At 32.6% G+C, this 20,001-nt stretch overlaps 1 protein-coding gene across 2 annotated transcripts in view; it reads left to right on the top strand.

Moving 5' to 3' along the window:
* LOC119189908 (protein tramtrack, beta isoform-like) overlaps positions 1 to 17,675 on the top strand; it is a 34,210-nt gene extending 16,535 nt beyond the window's left edge. For both annotated transcript variants that reach the window (XM_037440719.1, XM_037440720.1), the window contains exons 2-4: positions 14,628 to 14,788; positions 16,641 to 16,832; positions 17,515 to 17,675. In XM_037440719.1, the coding sequence (XP_037296616.1) occupies positions 14,648 to 14,788; positions 16,641 to 16,832; positions 17,515 to 17,640 (459 nt within the window). In that variant the 5' untranslated portion in view covers positions 14,628 to 14,647 and the 3' untranslated portion in view covers positions 17,641 to 17,675. The remainder of the gene's footprint in view (positions 1 to 14,627; positions 14,789 to 16,640; positions 16,833 to 17,514) is intronic.
* Positions 17,676 to 20,001: the final 2,326 nt, after the last annotated feature.

Here is a 20,001-nt window from a genome sequence, read left to right as displayed (position 1 = left end):
AACGAGTAAGATTTTGGTGTGCTGGCATGTCGAATTGATCTTAAACTATTATTTTTTGTGCCTCCGGTTATTTGGGAATCCCAATGAGCCTATCTACGTAGGTATGTCTACGTACAACCGAGTAAGTACGAGATCACTTATGTATGCTTTTTCATAATTATTTATTAACTAGCTTTTGTTCGCGGCTTCACCCACGTGAAGTTTTCCGAGATACATTTTTTTCCGACTTATTTGATATGTATTGTTATATTATGACCAAATTGCATAAAATGATTATAAATTGTAGACAATGTTTTATTCTGATGTAAAACCAATATTACTGTAAAGTTTTATCCAAATCCGTTCAGTAGTTTTTTCGAGAAAGAGGAACAAAAATACATATATATATATAATATTAGTAAGATTTGGGATTCATACTACGTAAGCATTGTTTTTGTTCTATTTTAACTCATATATTTTTTAAAATATTAATATTTAATTATAACTGGCAACTACTATTAAATAAAATATTATACTTAAGTAAATAGAATTAAATAGTATAAAAACAAAGACACGACATTATGTAAAAAGAAAAAAACATTAAATTGAACTCAACATCTAGCACATAAGTAGTCGCAGACACATTAATAATATAATTAACATAAACCCACCCGATATTAACGTCAGCGACGCCGTCGCCTCGGATATATATTTTAAACGTAACGGACTAAGCAGCTAACGTTTCGTCTAAACCCAAGCTAGACAGGTTTTACGCGCCAGAACGCAAACAAAAAAACTCCGCCGAAATGTCTGTAGGTATCTATATTTGGACGTTTTTACTAGATGCATCCTCGCGGCATGTCTGCGACTATACGCTGTAATACTGGCTGCGTATTTAATTGGACTTTTTGTATAAATGCATACATTAAATTCGATGAAATAGTTGGTGTTTTTTTTTATCTATTTCATTATGTCTGGTGGCATGATTAGAAATACGAATGATAATTAGTGTATGTTAAATTATTTCTTAAAAGATTTTATTTATTTTATTTAATATAATTGACGATTGTGCATTGCAATTAACTTTGAGAATACTGTATATACGACGTCTCAACTTTCAAATGTTAGAACGAAATTTGCTCTCGTATTTGTTATAGCTCTTGGCTCGATAGGAATTGGGATTTGAGACAATATATTATTTTTATTCTGTGTAGTATTAAGTATTACGAATGAAATACGATATTGTGTGGAATAATCTACATAATTCAAACTTTTAACTCAAAACACGTTTAAATACAAGCAATCAATGTGTAAAATATGTATTGAAAAGTAAATCATGGCATATTTTATTGTCTTTCTAGCATATTTGTTATGTTACATTACCTATTGAGAGAAAACCCACAGTTATTTTAGCAGCCAACATCTTTAATAATTATTTTTAATTATAGTATTGTTTTGCCTTCAGTAGAGCGCTAGGAAACTATTCTGTTCCAAGTAGAATTTAGAAATACCTATTTTCTACTTTCCGGAAACTTCGACAACGCATTTACATTTATTATCATGGTTATTGGGATGCCTAGTGATTATTATTCATAAAATTATTTACTATTTCGTTTAATAACTTATAATTTCATTCGAAAAGGTCGTTGTATAGTGAATATGGTGAAGTTCGGTATCGATTTTCATAAAATTTGAGTAGTGTTTTGATAATAGGGAGCTAATAATAAAAATACAAATAAATTATTACTAATTTACCGACCATTGTTGCCAATGCGAATGGATTAGAAATTAAATTAGTTTACGAAATCTAGGTCCAAATTTTGCACTTCAAGGTAAAACAAAGGTAGATATAACAAAGGCTACCCTTGAACCTACAGTAGTTTGTACTAAATGTTGAATGTTTACGTCATATCAATGCCACTGAATTAATATATCGCATAATTAATGCTTTTATATTCTAAACTTAGTCTGTATCTAGGCCGAAATTTTAGTGAATTGCAATCAGACACTAAGCGTAAGCGGCGATAGCCTAGTTGGGTGTGGAACGGACTGCCGAGACGAATGTCCGCAGGTTCAAATCCCAAGGGCACACACCTCTGACTTTTCTAAAAAATCTTTGTGAATTTATCGTTCGCTTTAACGGTGAAGGAAAACATCGTGAGGAAAACCTACACATCTGAGAAGTTTCGCGTTATATAAAAATGTAGTTATCTATGTGTAATTCCTCTCAGTAGTAGAGGAGGCCCGTGCTCAGCAGTGGGCAAGTATATAATACAGGGCTGATATTATTTTATTTATAAACAGACACTGATTGCATTTAGGTTGTCACTAAATTAATTCCTGCTTTTCAGTTTGTTATTAGTTCTTGATCCGTTTATCCTTTTGTGACTGAGCATGGCGGCTTGCGTCTACATACGTATTCAGCACTATAAATCGATAAAACATGGTTGTATTAATATACAATTAATATGGTTGTAATGGTTGTATTAATAAAACATGGTTGTATATAATAATATGGTTGTATTAGGCAATGAGTTTTCTTTACATTACAAATCATATTTGCAACAGAATAGGTAATTGTGTATATATTACGTGAATTTGTTCACTAGTAATATAAATTAATAAAATTTATTATGAAATAAGGAATAATGAAAACTATGACTAGAAATATTAATAAATTAAATTTATAATGTGATTTTTCATTGTAGAGCATTCCGTGCTTTACAAGAAGCAAACCTGCAAACTGAAATCCCGACAAAGTAAAGGAAATGTTTTACGTGTACTTTATTAATATTCATTATTCCTTTTCCTTTTATTATTAATAAACGATCGAATTGATTAACATTAGTGTTAGATCGTGGCTAAAAATTCTATTTTTGAGCAATATTTTTAATTAATATGCACTATGGTAACAAATTGGTCATCTTAATTAATATACATTGATTTTGCTAATATATTACGGCACAGAACAGAAAACACTTAATATTTCAAGAATGAATTAAAAATAATTAATAGACAGTGACACAATAAATTACTTATTTATATTTTTAACTTACTATAAACTTTGTATAGGTATGCTTATATCAAATACCATTGTTGAAATATCAAAAATAAATAATTATAAAACTACATAGGTGCCCAATACATTATAAAATACGGAAGCAATTACAATAAATGAAGTTTAATAAAAAATACAATCATAATATTGAAATATATTTGAACTCATATTTTATTTTATAACAAATGTACTAGAGATCATACATTCCAATCATGTAAATTTAAACGTATAAATCGACCGTTGTCACGCCCAAGCTGGTGACGTGAATTTCTATAATATATGAGAAGGATTTACGACGCCGGGCGCCGATAGAGATTCTCTGTGCAAAAATCTTACCGTGTAGGCGCAACATATGCAACGCCCGCGCTGTGTGTTCGTCCATCATTTAATCTGATAAATATAACACTGGTTTAGTTGTGTTTACATTACTACAGAGAGAAACAAGGTGCGGACACAAGTACATGTATAAGTTTATCGTTTTTTTTTGTTCTAGGATTATAAAGATACAATTACTATATTTGATTTCTTTCTAGCAATGTATAAAACAATATATTTGACTTATAGTAATTATAATAAAATATAAAATGAAACTTCAATTTACAATCATATTTAATGATACTAGTAGCTTAATTTTAATAGTGCCTGAACTAAATATCATGCCGTTAATCAAAACGATTAATTTTAATCCTAAGAATGGAATGACAATATAATTTACTATTATTTTTAAGGTCACTTGATACAGAGAATTATGTGGGCTTCAATACAGTATATAAAGTTAATATGAGCCAAATCTTAAAATATAAATTTGGCATAACTTTGGCAAATGTATTGTTTAAATGCAAAAAAAAATATTGGACTTCTTTGGATGAGATAGATTATTACCACAGTAGGCCTTAAAACACAGCCACACACTAATTAGTTCCCGTCGTTTAACCTTATCGTTTTCTTAACTTGCTAGTATAATAAATCACAACCTGCCAAATTGCGACGGCTCAAAAATGATCTTGCTGTCCGTATAGGTATATTTTTTGTGTAGCAAATTACTACACCTTGAAAATAGTTGAAATACACAGATGTTTAAATTACAATATTAAAAGATGTTACTAAAGGTATGCAAATATGTCTGTTTCACGTTGACCTTTACATATGTAATACTTTATAGTTTTTTTCTCTTTGCAAAAAGAATGAGGCCATCTTAAAAAGACAAATGCATTCATTTTACACACAATTATCACTTACGTGCCAGACTGTTCAATATCAAGATAAATGGTAATGTTTGTTTTCCCTTTAGTAGTGGGTTAGTTAGCTTCCTCGAAAAAGGTTATTAGATTTTTTAATGTGACTTTTTTAATAATCTGGGGCAGCACTCTTGATCTCGACATTATTAATATACATATTATTATCATCTAAGTTTTGACATTTAGTAATTTAAATAAAATGACTTTCCATTCCTTAATTCGCTATTAAAGCCCCTAGCCAAATGTAAACCCAAAATATTATATACCATATTACACTCCATACTTTCTTGTACATGTGCTCAAACTTAATATTTTAAACCAACCAACGAACAAAAAAGCGGTAGCTCTAAAGTGGTTAGTGGTTGGGACCTCTTCGGTAGATAAAATGAACAAATTAGAAGTAATATTATCGATATGTTTCCGAGATCATGGTCTTGGTTCTCACGTCAACTTAAGTATGTTTATCTTTAGTTTTCTATTTGAATTTAGAAAACGCGGAATTTTGAAATATTGTTCTTGATACTCACCATAGGGTTCCAAGCCCGTATACATTTGACTGAAGACTATGAACGCTACTATTGTAAGCACTAAGTAGTCCAAATTAACCAACTAGTCATGAGAATATTTCATAATAATCATAAAACTATAATCTATAATGCTTTCCAAGAAGCTGAATGATTCTTGATTTTATTTACCACATTGTTTCCAAATAGAATTTGAAACTCAGTAAAGGGAGTCTACTCCATATACACTAGAAATTAGTCAACGGTCAAAAGCTTATTATTATTTTTTATTTGACTGCCCATCCTATAGCCAACTTTCTTCTGCTGGAGTTTTAATAACTGGAAAATTGTGTTACCAAAACCATTAATTGATACAAAGAAATTGTCCGCTTCAGTAATTGAACCCAGGGCCGCCGAGTCTACAGCCTACTAACATACCGCTAGACCAAAAAGATGAATATAAATCCTAGCATAGCTTTATAGGAATAAGAAAAAATAAGTCATTCAGTTTACACGTGTGTTCAAAAATATGGTCCACCCGTTGCTGCTTTGCCGCATGAAAGAAGAAAAAAATCACTTTCACATTTATATAATATTGGTAGATCTAAAGAAGAACATAGTAAGGATGGTTACAAACTGATGTTTATGCTTTGAAATTAAATTAAAATTATTGTTGCAAAAAGAGAAAATTTTGACCGTAAATCATTAGGTCGCAATGTTTAGAAGCAACAAAGTCTGAAAAACCAGTTTGCTGTAACAATTTTACAGCTTTATGTCACAAACTAGTTTCATAAAATGTTGCTAATTCGTTTGTGCAATTCGCGACTAATTTAATTACCAAAACAGTATGTAAAATAATGGAATTAAAGAATATATATATAAAAAAATCTGGAAATGAGTAAAATTTTGCGTGCTTTTTAAAATTTATTTATAATTATAGTTTTTTTTTAATATCTAGGTGGCGTACACGCAAGAAGCGTATCAAACTTGGTTCTAAACCTTAAGTTTTTGCGCAGACGCTGTCAATAGTTACATAACACGCACAAAACAAATGGTAATTACTAATTTAGTTTAAATGTCCATATAGCATAATTATTTTATAAAAACAAAATAAGACTATTTTTGCGATTTATACATGTATCTGGTGCGGTTGTTGACAATATTTATGCGCAACCTAAAATTGGTATTTATCTCACCAATTATTAAATATACGAAAAATGTCCAATATGTGCGGATACATTATAGCAGTATTGAATTAAATTTCGCACGAATATAGACACGTCCTGGATTAATGGGTTATTTTTACCAAAAATGTAGAGCTTTCCGATAATGGGCTTCCACGCGGGTAGAGCCGTGAGTAACATTCGGTCCCACCTAAAAATCAAATCTTAATCTTACCTACTTAAATATGCCGGCATTGTGTGTTGGATTAGGAAATTGAAAAATAACAAATTCGTGTTGAAATCTTCAACTTTATTGCTTTTGTCGAATGACTACTAATGAGTCACCTACCGACAATGAGGTAACGGAAATCTGTTGCATTTGGCCAAATTATTTTTATTACAAGTATTTTTGAGCCGCATTCTGTAATGTTCGTTTGTCTTTATCGGAACAAAATTACAATGTAAGTGCCATGCAATTTGTAAATCATGGTTAAATGCTAGTTTTCTAAAGTGTAGCGCTTCCTAATTTACTTCTTATCAATATTCATAATATAAAGATCAAAGTTCGTGAATATATTTTTATGTTTATTAATTAATTAAGCGCTGAAAAATTTGCAAGGAATTTTTCAGCGCTTAATTTCCAAATTTAAGCGACTATTATTCTCGAAAAACCCACAATTATATTTAGAATCCCACGAAAGTCTGTTAAACAAGCAATGTCACTAGGAAAACCTAGTCAGATATACCCAAGTGTAAAGATGTTTGAAGTGAGTTTAAGCAAAGCCGTAGTCCTCGGCGTGTCTAAGCATCTGTTGTAAAACTAAATTTATCGCTATAGGTATTAGGCGCGACCGGATGTAATGCCGACACACCGGCTTGCACGATATTTAAAATTCATACAATATTGAATGTTATTGGCATTATAAAATTTTGCGTGAGTGCACTGGTTGCATTGTTAATCTTTGCTTTTCTGACACAGGCGAAGACCAATAAATTGTTTCGGGAAATTTCTAATTGCATTTTTTTTTATCAAAAGACAGTATCGAAGCACTGTAAGTAATCTATATGTAAAGCACTGTTCTCAACTTTAAAATGGCCCTATTCCTACTTTGATTTGGATTCCACACAACATACGTTTTTTGTATATGATGCATATTGGAATTCGCTTTTTTTTGTCGCATATAATAATAAATAAAATCAGCCCCGTTTTATATATTATCCCGCAGCTGGGCACGCACCTCCAACTGCTCAGATGATTTAGGCTTTTCTCTACCCTCCAACTACAGAGAGGATTTAGGCTTTATTCCACCACGATGGCCTAGTGTGGATTTTTGTGGCATGTCAGACGTCATCTCTATCTAGTAGATCCCAAATCGAACAAGTAATATAAATCAAGTATAAGAATCGAAAATTGAATCAAATATCGCCCAGTAAGCAGCCCATGTACCTACGCTGCCACTGGGTGACATTAATATGTAAATGAGCAATTCATAAACTGGATAAATACAGTTGGAAAAAAGATAAAAACAAAGAGAATATGATGTTGTATACGTTATAGTACTACAGTCAGCTTCAGGTTCACCGTTGGATAAAAACCTCAAGTTTTCTCATTCATTTACTAACAGGTTTTACTAATATATAGAAACTATTTATCGTAATCATTGATATTGAACTTTATAAGGTTCATTGATGATCCTGGGGTTGTAGCCAAAATGCTTTTCTATAATCATTAGCGCTTAGAGAAAACAGAACAAACGTATGAAAATGACATATTCTATCGATAAGTCTATTGGTAGGATATGCCATTCTCATATATAACGTTAGCGTTAACGAATGTAAAAGCATGGTGGACACGGCTCTCGCTAATAATTCGTTATTTATCGGAGACTTGACGTTTTTTCCGCATATAAAATAACTGTTAAAATACATTGACCTTCCAAATCGTCTCTTAATAGTTAATCAACTTGGTCAAAGGATCGGGTATACGATAATACCGTATCACACACAACTTGAAAAAACGTTGCCATATATTGCAGATAAAGCGATCTTTACGGAAGTACCAATCCAAGTAATAAACTCACATTAATAAGGAAAATATGCAATCAATGCAACGACTATTGTTTTAAAGTATAAAAACTATTTAACGCAGTAAAAAAAAATTATACACTTAAAAAAAATCTGTTAGTTTTACAATAACCGGCAAACAAATTGAGCACACTACCGCCTTGTGGGGTATATTTTGTAAAACAAATGTAACTAGTTACGTACAAAAAGTCCCCACCACAAGTTATAGTGCACAAATTGATTGCCGGCCATTATTTGAAACTGCCCTTTAATAAGCACCTGCATTATATAATCACCTTTATGCGTTACCATGTGACTAGCAACAAACCGTACAGAAGGCAAACGCGAAGATATCGCGAGCGTGCAGCGGGGCGTATGCGTTATTTCGCAGTACGACCTTGATCCCCACGCTGCGCACGGTGATCTGCGCGTGTAACGTAAGGCTACATCCACACTGCACTTTCAGGATGCGTAATTACCTTAACCTCACTGCGGTCCTCACTAATGAGGAAGATATCTATTGACAACACTATTCGTTGTTAGTAATCATGATTGTCTTGCTATTTTCGAAGTAGTATCGCATTTTAAAGGACGATGAGAGATCGTTGCATTGTACGTAAGTTGTCCGGCTTTATCTAGAATTAATCTTATCAATTTGATTACGGGAATAAATTTTCTCGAGTCTCAAATTTTTGTGTTTTAATCATGTTTTATAAATATTTATTCAGACAAAGGAATCATAATTGTGACTGAAATTTTAGTCTTAATATACATTGCAATTTTAATATTTATTTACTAAGTACAGATAAGTTTTCAAAGTCATATAATAATGGTAAACCTTAATTGCATAGTATTAAACTCGTACGACATATTTCCTTACATCAGTTGTTATTGTGAACACCTCACATTTATAATCTCTCAAATTAGAATCACGCTTCATGCGTATTGCACTATTTAAGATAGTGTCACACTATTTATGCAGAATTAAAATAATTTTCGATTTTATTTCAATAAATAGGAATTTATTGGAAATAATCATCGAATATTAGTAAAACTACTTATTACCAATATATCATCAGTAATTATAGCTGTTCAAAACAAATGAGATCGCTATGTAATTTTTGTGATTTTATACATTTCTCATATAAAATCTCGAGTATATAGGGTAATATTATTAGATTAACAGACGTAAAAACTATTGCTACTTGATTCCTATTTTATTTCTCGAACGTTCGAGGTGACAATGTACATCTGTCATGCGTAGAAGGCTCAGTTGCATCGGTCTATCATATGTCCACTCCCTTAAATGTATTCACAACACTATTGTGCGATGAAGGTCGCACATGGTTGTGGCAACATTACTGGCTAACTTCACGACTATATTATAGCTTCTATAGACTTCACATTTTCACTTCCTATGTGATATTACGGACATCGAAGTCTATTGTTATTTAAAAACATAATAGTGTTTGTACAGATGTCCGATTAATTTTATATGCGGTTACCAATTGCACATGTATTGTTTGGTTCATATATTTGTGGGTGTGGATGGAAGGGGCTAATGAATGGAGTGTAATAAATGTTCTAGAATTCCTTATAATATTTAGCTATTTGTTCTATAGAAGTATTATCGGCATAGATCATTTATAAAAAGATATAAAATATACTGAGCGTCATGTAATATAACTTGAGTCTCGTCATTTTGTAAAAGAAATTAGTTGTACTTAGAGTTAAGTTATATTATATATTGACTTATAAAATTCAATTAGATATTCGTAAAGTAGATACACTTCCCTATGTCACCTTTGTATTGTAGTCGTGCTTGCCCCTGCGCCGATAGTTGTTATTTTTCGCAAACTTCTAGATATGTTCTTTTAGTAAGTACATAAGCCACAAGCTGCCTAAACATTTTAATAATTAATTAAACCCAAGTTAGTCGTATCTCCCATGCATTTTATTTCTAGCTCGGAATACAAATTTTATTATATAAAATTCTGCATAACTGCCACTTGTTAGGCAAATATATTGTAGGTATATGAGAACGATAAACAAAAAATGTGCCTTTACCTTGCAGTGCCTGATGTGATAACTGAGATAGCGACAGTATATTGCATTTTTATCAAATGCATGCTAAGAAAGTAGATATTGTTATCAAAATCAGCTTACGGACGCTGTAAAGATAACGAATATATTTTTTATATTCCCCGCAGCAAAACAATAGATGCTTGTATATTTATTTCATTTGCTTAAGAACATACCGGAAATATTACATTGCTGATTTTATTTCCAGTGGTAGTAAACCTAAATATTAAATAGTGAACTCATTATATTTTTTCCTTTTCGTTCTAAAACATTAACAAAAAGAACAACCGCGCTAGTCAGTCTCTGTTATCTGACAGATAACGACGGACCACCAGTGGCTGGACCTACTTCAATAAAAATTGCTATTAAGCCAACCAGACATAACATAATAGCCACACACAATACGTACGGTCAAAAAATTAAAAATAGAATGTTCCGCGTCCGAGGCCTTTAGAACGGGCGTGTGATGCGAGAGCGAGGAGTGGGGGGACGCAGACGGCCCGATGACATCACACTGAGTTGCAGTGCGGTGCGACCGCCAACTCTTGCGCAATCGCGCGCGCCCTTGATCTTGACTGCGTCGCGGCCGCAACGCACGCGTGTGCGCACCAACGCCTACTTATAAACACTAGGTAGGTACTCCCGCAACTATATTTATCATCGCGCGTGTAGGCGCGAAACTGTAATCACAGAAATATACAACAGTATAATGGCATTTTGTACTCATTAGAGAATCTGACAGTTCCGCCCGGAACATGCTCTTGGTAAACGCTGCAATTAGCGCTTTGGATGCGTCGAGTAAATAAAACTTATTTGTAGAGATATCTGATCTTTCTATTGTGTATGTCACATCGTCCCCACAACTCATTTTTAAATTTGACCTTATCTGATTTTGAATAATATATTTAATATAAAGACATGCACTAACTCAACTTTTTTATATTATATTTTTATAAAATTAATCTACCTAACTATGTTGATACCACAGGCCCCAAAAAAACCAGGTTGATACAATCGATGAATTGACTTGATTGACTCGTGTCACATTTTACGTGATTCTGGCGGTTAATGATAATGATTCTGACTCGTGCATAAAATAGGCCTTTAAGCTGATAAGGAAAAATACACGTGTTAGATAATATTATTTTTTGAATTAATCACAAATTATGTAATTTAATTAGAAGTGTGATTTTACTGTTATTGTCTTAAATAAATTTAATTATGAAATAGAAAATTTTAAATAATATTTATATATTACATTCCATAAATCATTATAATTTATCAGTCATCCAAATAAGGAAAACTAAAGATTTATAAAACGATTTTACTTCGTTACCTTAATAGTGGTAAATTTAAATGTATTTATTTTAGGTTATATTATAAAGAGCACCGATTCGAGTTATCGGCTAAACTTCATTCGTATAATGCGATCAGTTAATATACTGATCCTGAGGTAAAATATTCTATTGATTTCTGGGAATATTTACTTTACTTTAATCAATTATATTTTTAATTTTATTATAATTTTTGCCAGTAAATAACTTTTATACGTGTAAAGTCGTGTTTATTCGTTTTATCAACAGTATTAAAGAACGAATCCGCTCAAATCGGTTTCACTATCTTACAGGCCTGATGTGAAGTGACAGTTTTGGTTTTTATTATTAGTGATTTGTAGACGCAAAATAACATATATCTCTGGTGTCAACACCGCTAATACCCTTGGTGCTGCGGGGGTATGTAAGTGTCATAATCACTTTCCATAAAAAAATCATACAAATAATATTTACAATTTGTTTAAGTATATATCTTTTCACAAACTATAATCATAAACACTGTAAGAAACATCTTTCAGGCCTAAAGATATTTTGGGCTAAATTAACCAAACGAATAAAATTCCTAATAGTTTTTTTTTTTAATCTAACACGATAAAAATATTAATTTAAAAACCCCTTTATATTTGGTGAAACAAGTAATAAGTATGCACCTTGTATATATTTTGATGTCATCGCCACTACACTGTAGGCGTGCGAAGGTGATAGCAAGATCCCCACTAGACATCCACTCTTCTTTATAATATTGATATTGGAAATATCAGTTCCTACTTTTTAATACAAATCTTTGTGCTATTGTCGCTTTTAATGAGATATATTTATTATATTTTGCATGTAATCGCATGTAAAATAGTGTCGAAAATTTACCGTATAAATGTCCACCATTAATTTTTATAAAATATTACAATAATACTAATAGGTGAATTATCCGCTATTCTCTAATAAGCCCTCCATATATATGCAAGTTTTGAAAACTTATTAGAAACGCGCACTAATACATGCACAATACCACCACTCATTATATTGTACCTTAGAATCATGTTTGGTATTTTTTTGTACATATATGCATTTATTTATTGTTCTTCTCTAATTTAATCGATTCTATAAATCGGCACATATTGCGGTCTCTACATTATACTAAATAATTTGGGAATATTATTTATCTACCTTATACAATTCAAATCTTCTAGAAATTGCATCTGTTTAAAATGATACGATATTGTTATCAATTTATTATCTCACTGATTTATATCCACGACTCAAACCGCGTTAAAATGCGGGTCGTGGATAAAAAAAAACAAAAACTAGGGCCTAGTGTCGCTTTCTATTTACTAGTAAAAGAATCTTCACAATCTGAATTATACTTCCAGTGATAACTGCCTATAAATTTATGTTTATATATAATAAAATATCAGCCCTGTATTATATACTTGCCCACTGCTGAGCACGGGCCTCCTCTACTACTGAGAGGAATTAGGCTTTAGTCCACCACGCTGGCCTTGTGCGGATTGGTAGACTTCACACACCTTCGAAATTCCTATAGAGAACTTCTCAGATGTGCAGGTTGCCTCACGATGTTTTCCTTCACCGTTAAAGCGAACGATAAATTCACAAAAATACACACATGATTTTTTAGTAAAGTCAGAGGTGTGTGTGCCCTTGGGATTTGAACCTGCGGACATTCGTCTTGGCAGTCCGTTCCACACCCAACTAGGCTATCGCCGCTTAAATTTATGTTTACTTCTCTATAAATATTATGTAATATATATCACCTGCGTAGATGGTATTATCCTCATAAAAATACTAAAATGTGCTTCAATGTTATAACATTAAGGATTTTAAATTAAATTTTAAGAAATGACATCCGTTAGTGGCGTTCAATTATAATAATTATTGTCGTAATTGGAGCGTATTTGTAGGAGAATAAATTATGAAATATAACTTTTATTGCAAGTGTATAATTTTTCTTGGACTTTTTAATAAGTATGAAATCACTATTAGTAATTTTAGGGAAGATTTGCACGTTTTTGTTGATCTACATGTCGACACTCTGTGTATAGCGGTATATATTTTATTTTACGGTTAGCTAAAAACAACACAAAAACAAAAAAAAATCGAACAGGGCAACTCGTCTTGTGTTCATTGTTCGAGCAGTATACTATTTAGCTAATTATATTACAAAACATAATTACGATATTGCTCTCTTTGAATTTTATATTGAAAAGTTTTGTTCCTTCCTTCCTATTTTGTAAAAGACACAAAACTCACAAACTTTTAACTCGGTTCCAAACTTTTAAGACTTACGCGGTGTTGACTAAGCGACGTATTACCTACGTTGTAGTAGTTAGTAAATATGTGGAATAAATATCTACCTCACACATAACCGTATGACTACCTATTGTAAAATCGTACAGCTTGTCTCTACGTTTGTTTACAACTATAATGGGCTGACTCGTCTTGGGTAGTGACATGATCTTATATAAAACAGACGTGCAGTGATTCTTAGCTGTTGAGTTTTGTACCAAATCCTTTACTTTTGTCGCGCCAGTGCATCTACCATTACTGTAAAAGCGGAGTTTATAATGGGCGAAGCCGACCACTTCGTATCGTGTGGACCGTTAGCTCCTTTGTTAGCATAAACTTTAAAACGTATATGATTGTAAAGTGTGTTTATTAAAAATAAACTATGGGATATAATATTATTAAGTTAAATAAGTCGCAATTACATTTTCCATTTATATAAAATAAAACCCATAAATAAAGAATAAAAAAATATACGAGTTAAGTAAATTTTAAAATAAATAAATAAGTAGGTTAAAATAAATAAGTACAGGTACATTGCTTTTTGTAGAATTTATACTAAGTATCCTTAGTTTTGTTAGTTAATTCACAAACCACGAACAAAATGTAACATTTCTCTATGCAGACATGAGCTTACGCGACCTACAGATCCGACATTTCGACGAAAAGTGAATGCAAAACAGAAAGGAATGTTAGAGGTTCTAATCTAATGCTCTCTCCCGCAAATTATATCGTGCCACCATTAGGGTGTTCACCAAATGATTTTTTATTCTACTGGGCGCAAAAATTTGTGTAACAAAGAATAATGCATAATTGATGTTTTCTAGAAAATCTAATGCATACTATAAATCAAGTACTAAATGAAAATACAAGGAGGTAAAATTCATGTAGGAATGTTTATATTACAGCGGCGGGAGCTAGCTCAGACATGGGAAGTGAGCACTATTGCCTAAGGTGGAACAATCATCAGAGCAACCTGCTGGGAGTATTCAGCCAGTTGCTGCACGACGAAAGTTTGGTGGACGTCACGCTTGCATGCTCCGAGGGCGCCTCCATAAGGGCTCATAAGGTAACAATTAAAAAAAAACTTTTTGTAGTTTCACCATGCAGTTAATATGTACTACGTTCAAATTCTTTTATATACTATGAATCGATTCAAAAGTTTGGTATTAACCTTCGTGGCGGAGTATTGGCACGAGCAGCTTTCACCTGTACCTGTAATTTTAGATGTCTAAGAATGGTACGATTTAGATGTTCTAGAAAAATATTGGTCAGTGATACTTTTGGTATCGTATATGTTTACAGGCCACTTACTATCCGATGACCCAATGGCTCACTTGCTCTCTCCCATAAAATAAACCTTTATAGAAATCAACATTAGAGCGGTACAATACCAAATGTCTGTAATATTGACTTATTCTTGTGTATTTTGAGAATAGCCAGCTTGCTCCCGCTGGCTTCGTAGGCAAACATCACAATCGACGAGAATTGCTTTCGTCGATTGATGGCCGGTGGAATAATTTTATGAAGGCAAGCTGAAGATTACGGGCTGGTATAAATGCAGGCTCGATGACACGACGATAGATCTCAAAAACATCCTGCTATCAAGAAATTTTATATCAATGATGATTAAGTTGGATGCAATTACGATTAATAAGATTTTATTCTTCCATAGATTCTACACGTGGCACGGCTCATGTTTAGGTCCGTTACCGAAATAACCTAAAACGTAGCCAATGGCGTCTAAGGTTGCCTTTAAATGTTTTATGCTACACTTTACCACAGGGCAATGCTGCTTCCTATTAGTACAATAAGTCGGAATCGGTTCAGTTGTTTAAAGAAATTCTCGTCTACTTAAATACACACTCACGAACTTTACTGCTTCCTAATACTATTGAATATAGTATTTATCTTATAGACACAGGATAATTAAATAGTATTAGCTCAGTATTCTAAATTTATAGTACGTTTACTCATTACTACACTAAAGGACTTGAACTCTAGCTTACTGCAAAATACAAACGGATAACTAGTACGTTGTCCAAACAGTGTATATTTAACTAATATTTAGTTTTATAAAATGAAGATACTAATACTAGTAAATATGCATACACATATTATTTAGTTAATAAGAGCAGTATTTTTATTAGTGTAATTATTATGGCGTCGTGTTAAGGCACGTGTACAATACCAGCTACGTTTAATTTTACTACACCGCATTGTTATACAGTAAAAGTTTGTTATAATTTCAAGATTAATAGGCATTATAATCAGTCGTAAACTAAGAAATATTGTGGGGCAGTAATATCAAAGTTTATTTCCGTAAACGAAACCTATAGCTATATTTACATTGTGTAGTTTCGATTATAGCTATGGGGCTTAAACAAATGCCATTACTAACATTTGGTACTTTGTTTTAGCTAGTTATGATTTGGCTAGACTTAGGGTTATTTTTAACATCTTAAAACAAGACGAGCTATTTGTTTAACTGACGGACAATAAAACTTTGATTGTTAATGAAAACTCTGCTAATTAACATGACACCATACAGCTTTCGTCACTTTTAGACATACTTAAGTAATTTAAAAGCGATAAAATTAACAGGAATAATTGCATATTCTTTACGTATCGTTTCGATTATTTTTATTAATTGTGGCCTTTTCATTGAATGACTTAAGAATGAGAGACGGAAATTACGGCCAGTTTCTTGATTAATAATACAGTTCGTTACTGTTATTTTTGCTTTAATTACGACGATTGTGTTGTGGCAAATCTTATAGCTTTTACTTTAGCGACTTTCCTGTGGTGTCTAATCTTATAGCTTCTACTATTAGGGTTTATAAAGTAACTGACTGTTAAAATCTATAAAAAAATAATGACGTTGATTGTTGACCTCTAACAACAAAAATTGTACATTTCAGGTAGTGCTCTCTGCGTGTTCATCGTACTTCCGTTCGCTGTTCGTGGACCACCCGTCACGTCACCCAATCGTGATTCTCAAGGACGTCGGCCTAGAAGAATTGCGCACCCTCGTCGACTTCATGTACAAGGGCGAAGTTAACGTCCAGTATTGTCAGCTGCCTGCTCTTCTAAAAACCGCCGAGAGCCTACAGGTAGCTTTTAAATAATCCTTCATTATGGATTCACTTTGTTTTCGCATGTCGGAGAAGATAAGTAGGTGTAATTAATAAGTAATGTTATAGGGGTTTAATGAGTACGCTACCAATTTTGGCTAAGAAAACAAGTTGCCGTAGATTGATACAAAATTAAAAGGAAGGCAACATAAATATCAAAAAGCAAAGCTATACAAAATGTAAGAAGATAGATACTAACATAAACAAATTTGTCAGACAGGTTAGCATAAGAACATAACATAATATTATGGCCTAGAATTCAATATTCACTTAGGCGTAATGTTAAGGATAAGATCGTGGGTTTGATACCATTTAGGGCGCGCACTTGTGACATAAAAAAATTACGAGTGCATTAATTACCTATTATCGTTGATTTTAACAGCAAATAAAAACATCGTAAGTAAATCTACGTTCCCACGCGTTTCCCACAAGAATTTAATATTATATTTTAAATAATTAAAGATATTTTATACACCTATAGGTAAATTGATAAATCTACCTATAAGTGCCTAGTTTAGTGTCATACTAGGTTAACAAAAGTATCATAACTTTCATAGCATACGTATGTAACTTACGCTGATGTATAATACTTTCTATTATAACGCGTATTGGCTTAAGCGAATTAATTTTTTTTTTGACTATTTCCTTTGTATGATTACAGGTCAAAGGATTAGCTGAAATGACGACATTAAGCGCAGCAGGAATTGATACACGAAGTGTCCGGAACCGATGGATGAGTGCCAAGGTCAAGACACCAAAGAGTGTCCTGAGTTGCATGATAGATTAGATGGCAGAGAAAACCGGGAAAAGATGAAAAAGACGCGACATAAAAGACTCACGTGATAGAGAGTAAAGAGGGTCGTGACTCAAGGGAGAGCCACACGCGGGAACCTAGAGAATCCCGAGAGCATAGGGAACCAAGAGAATCCCGTGAAATGAGGGAGCCTCGCGATCTCAGAGAAATAAGGGAGCCGCGAGACGCTCGCGACTTAAGAGTCCCGAGAATTACGGGAACATAGAGATCTCAGAGAAGCTAGAGAAATACGTGAACCTCGAGATTTACGTGAAGTCCGGGATCCAAGGGATCCCCGAGATATACGAGATCAAAGAGAGACAACAGAAACATCGCCTTCGAGAATATCTCCATTATTGTCTGTACGGCGATTTAGAACTGAAACTTCAACGGAAAATCCTACACCCACGCACCCTCCTTTGCCTAAAGATGAACCACCCGATGAACCGATGCGTTCGTCTTCGCCTGAAGATGATTCTGTCTCAATAAGATCAAATGGAGCTCAGAATGAAAATGTTGGTACGTATTCGTATTATTATTGTCAATCAAAGACATTAAATAGTAGAGTTAGTTAAGGACTGGATTTCAGGACAAGCTGTTTGACAAGATGTCGCAGTGTCCTTATGTATTAATACAAAAATTTAAAAAAATAAGAAGCATTTTACATAACTGTTTTGCTATTTCATGATAAATTAAGTACTAACCATCAAATGTGCGCAAAATTTTATATGACAATCTGCCCAATGTCCGCTTTATAATGTAATGTTAGAACACTTTATGGTCACTACGTATTGTTATAAAGCGCGATGTAGATACTTATTGCATAATAATATTATGTTACTACCCACTGCCTACTTACAAACATTAATTATAATGTTGGTATTACGATAATATTGTAATGACTTTTTTAAGATTTTAATGAATTAGTTATTTATGGAATCATATTGTACTCAAAAATATATCATAAATGTTATCGCATAACCGCGTTTCGTGAAACAAGTTTTCTATATGAAATAATATATAAGTAATCATGAAGATGTAAGTAGTTAATACTGAGCGTCAGACATTCAGTAGCATCTCATCCGGGGGATTTCTTTCGAAAAATCGACTTTAATAACATTCATTGCTTTCAGAATAGCTTTTCAATTTTCTTTAATTTAAACAGAATCCAACCGCAAAAGTCATTAAATATCGCAAGAATCTATTTGCGCAATCATTCGATTGCGAAATATGTCATTTCCGTTCGGGGAAAATTTAAAATATATCAATTGAAACAATAACCACACTATTCGCAAAGTGTAGGATTTCTCAGTCAGATACCTATTTACAAATTAAGAAACTTAGAAACATTTTTTTTATTACTTTTATAAGTACATACCTAATCTATTATTATACGTTACAACCCTAGACTGACAAGTGTCAATGTCCTTTTTGAAACATTTAATTTGAAGTTTAGATTGTCAGTTGTCATTTTCTATAATTTTGTTTTGAGTTTTGGCTTCTATATTCTTTTGTTTATTTTTTAAGTTTTATTTTATCTAATGAACTTAAATAAAAGATTTTGTTTTATCATATACTTACTTTGAATTATATTACTCACGTATTACAATGGCATTTCGTCCAAAGATGGTTTCAAAAATGATTTTGTTCGCACGTATATTTCTAACATTGTTTTCTCCGTTTAAAATTGATTATTATACTCAGAAAGATTACTTTTTCCTAAATAATTATTTCAATAAACATTGCAACCACTTATCATTACCGTTGTTATGCAAAGACCGTTTTAATGATATAACTTAGGTAGGTACTCCATACTCAATCCCATACGAAATTTGCAAATGAGACCACAATTTCTTTATTGTTTTTCTTATATTTTCAGGTATAAACATGACTATAAACAGTCATAGTAGTGTCCTCGGTGCAAGATACTCTCCTGTAGAGCGGCTAAGTGTTCTAAACACCATACCACACCCAGGGCTGCCCCATCCATCGCATCCTTCACTGCCAAGTCCTAGAAGCGAGCCCATTCCAGGCCCATCTGGACTTCCACCTGTTCAACAAGCACCTCTGGTAAGAATAATTAAATAATTAAGCATTTATTTGTCTATATGTGTTTGAAATTTAGGTAAACTCAAAATAAAATGCAATTTGATTTTGTTAATTTTTATTTGACAGCATCTATACTAATAATATAAAGTGAAAGAGTTTATTTCTTTGAACTGGCTATTCTCAGGAATTACAAAACTGATGTTGAATATTCTTTCATGATAGGAAGGAACATTACTCCTGAATACAATAGGTTACTTTTATCCTGGGAAAATATAAAGTAGTGGGAGGTTTATCCCAGTCAAACTT

This window comes from Manduca sexta, chromosome 20 (genome assembly GCF_014839805.1).
Source record: "Manduca sexta isolate Smith_Timp_Sample1 chromosome 20, JHU_Msex_v1.0, whole genome shotgun sequence".
In the NCBI taxonomy this organism is placed as follows: domain Eukaryota; kingdom Metazoa; phylum Arthropoda; class Insecta; order Lepidoptera; family Sphingidae; genus Manduca; species Manduca sexta.
This window is presented reverse-complemented; position numbering and strand designations above follow the sequence as displayed.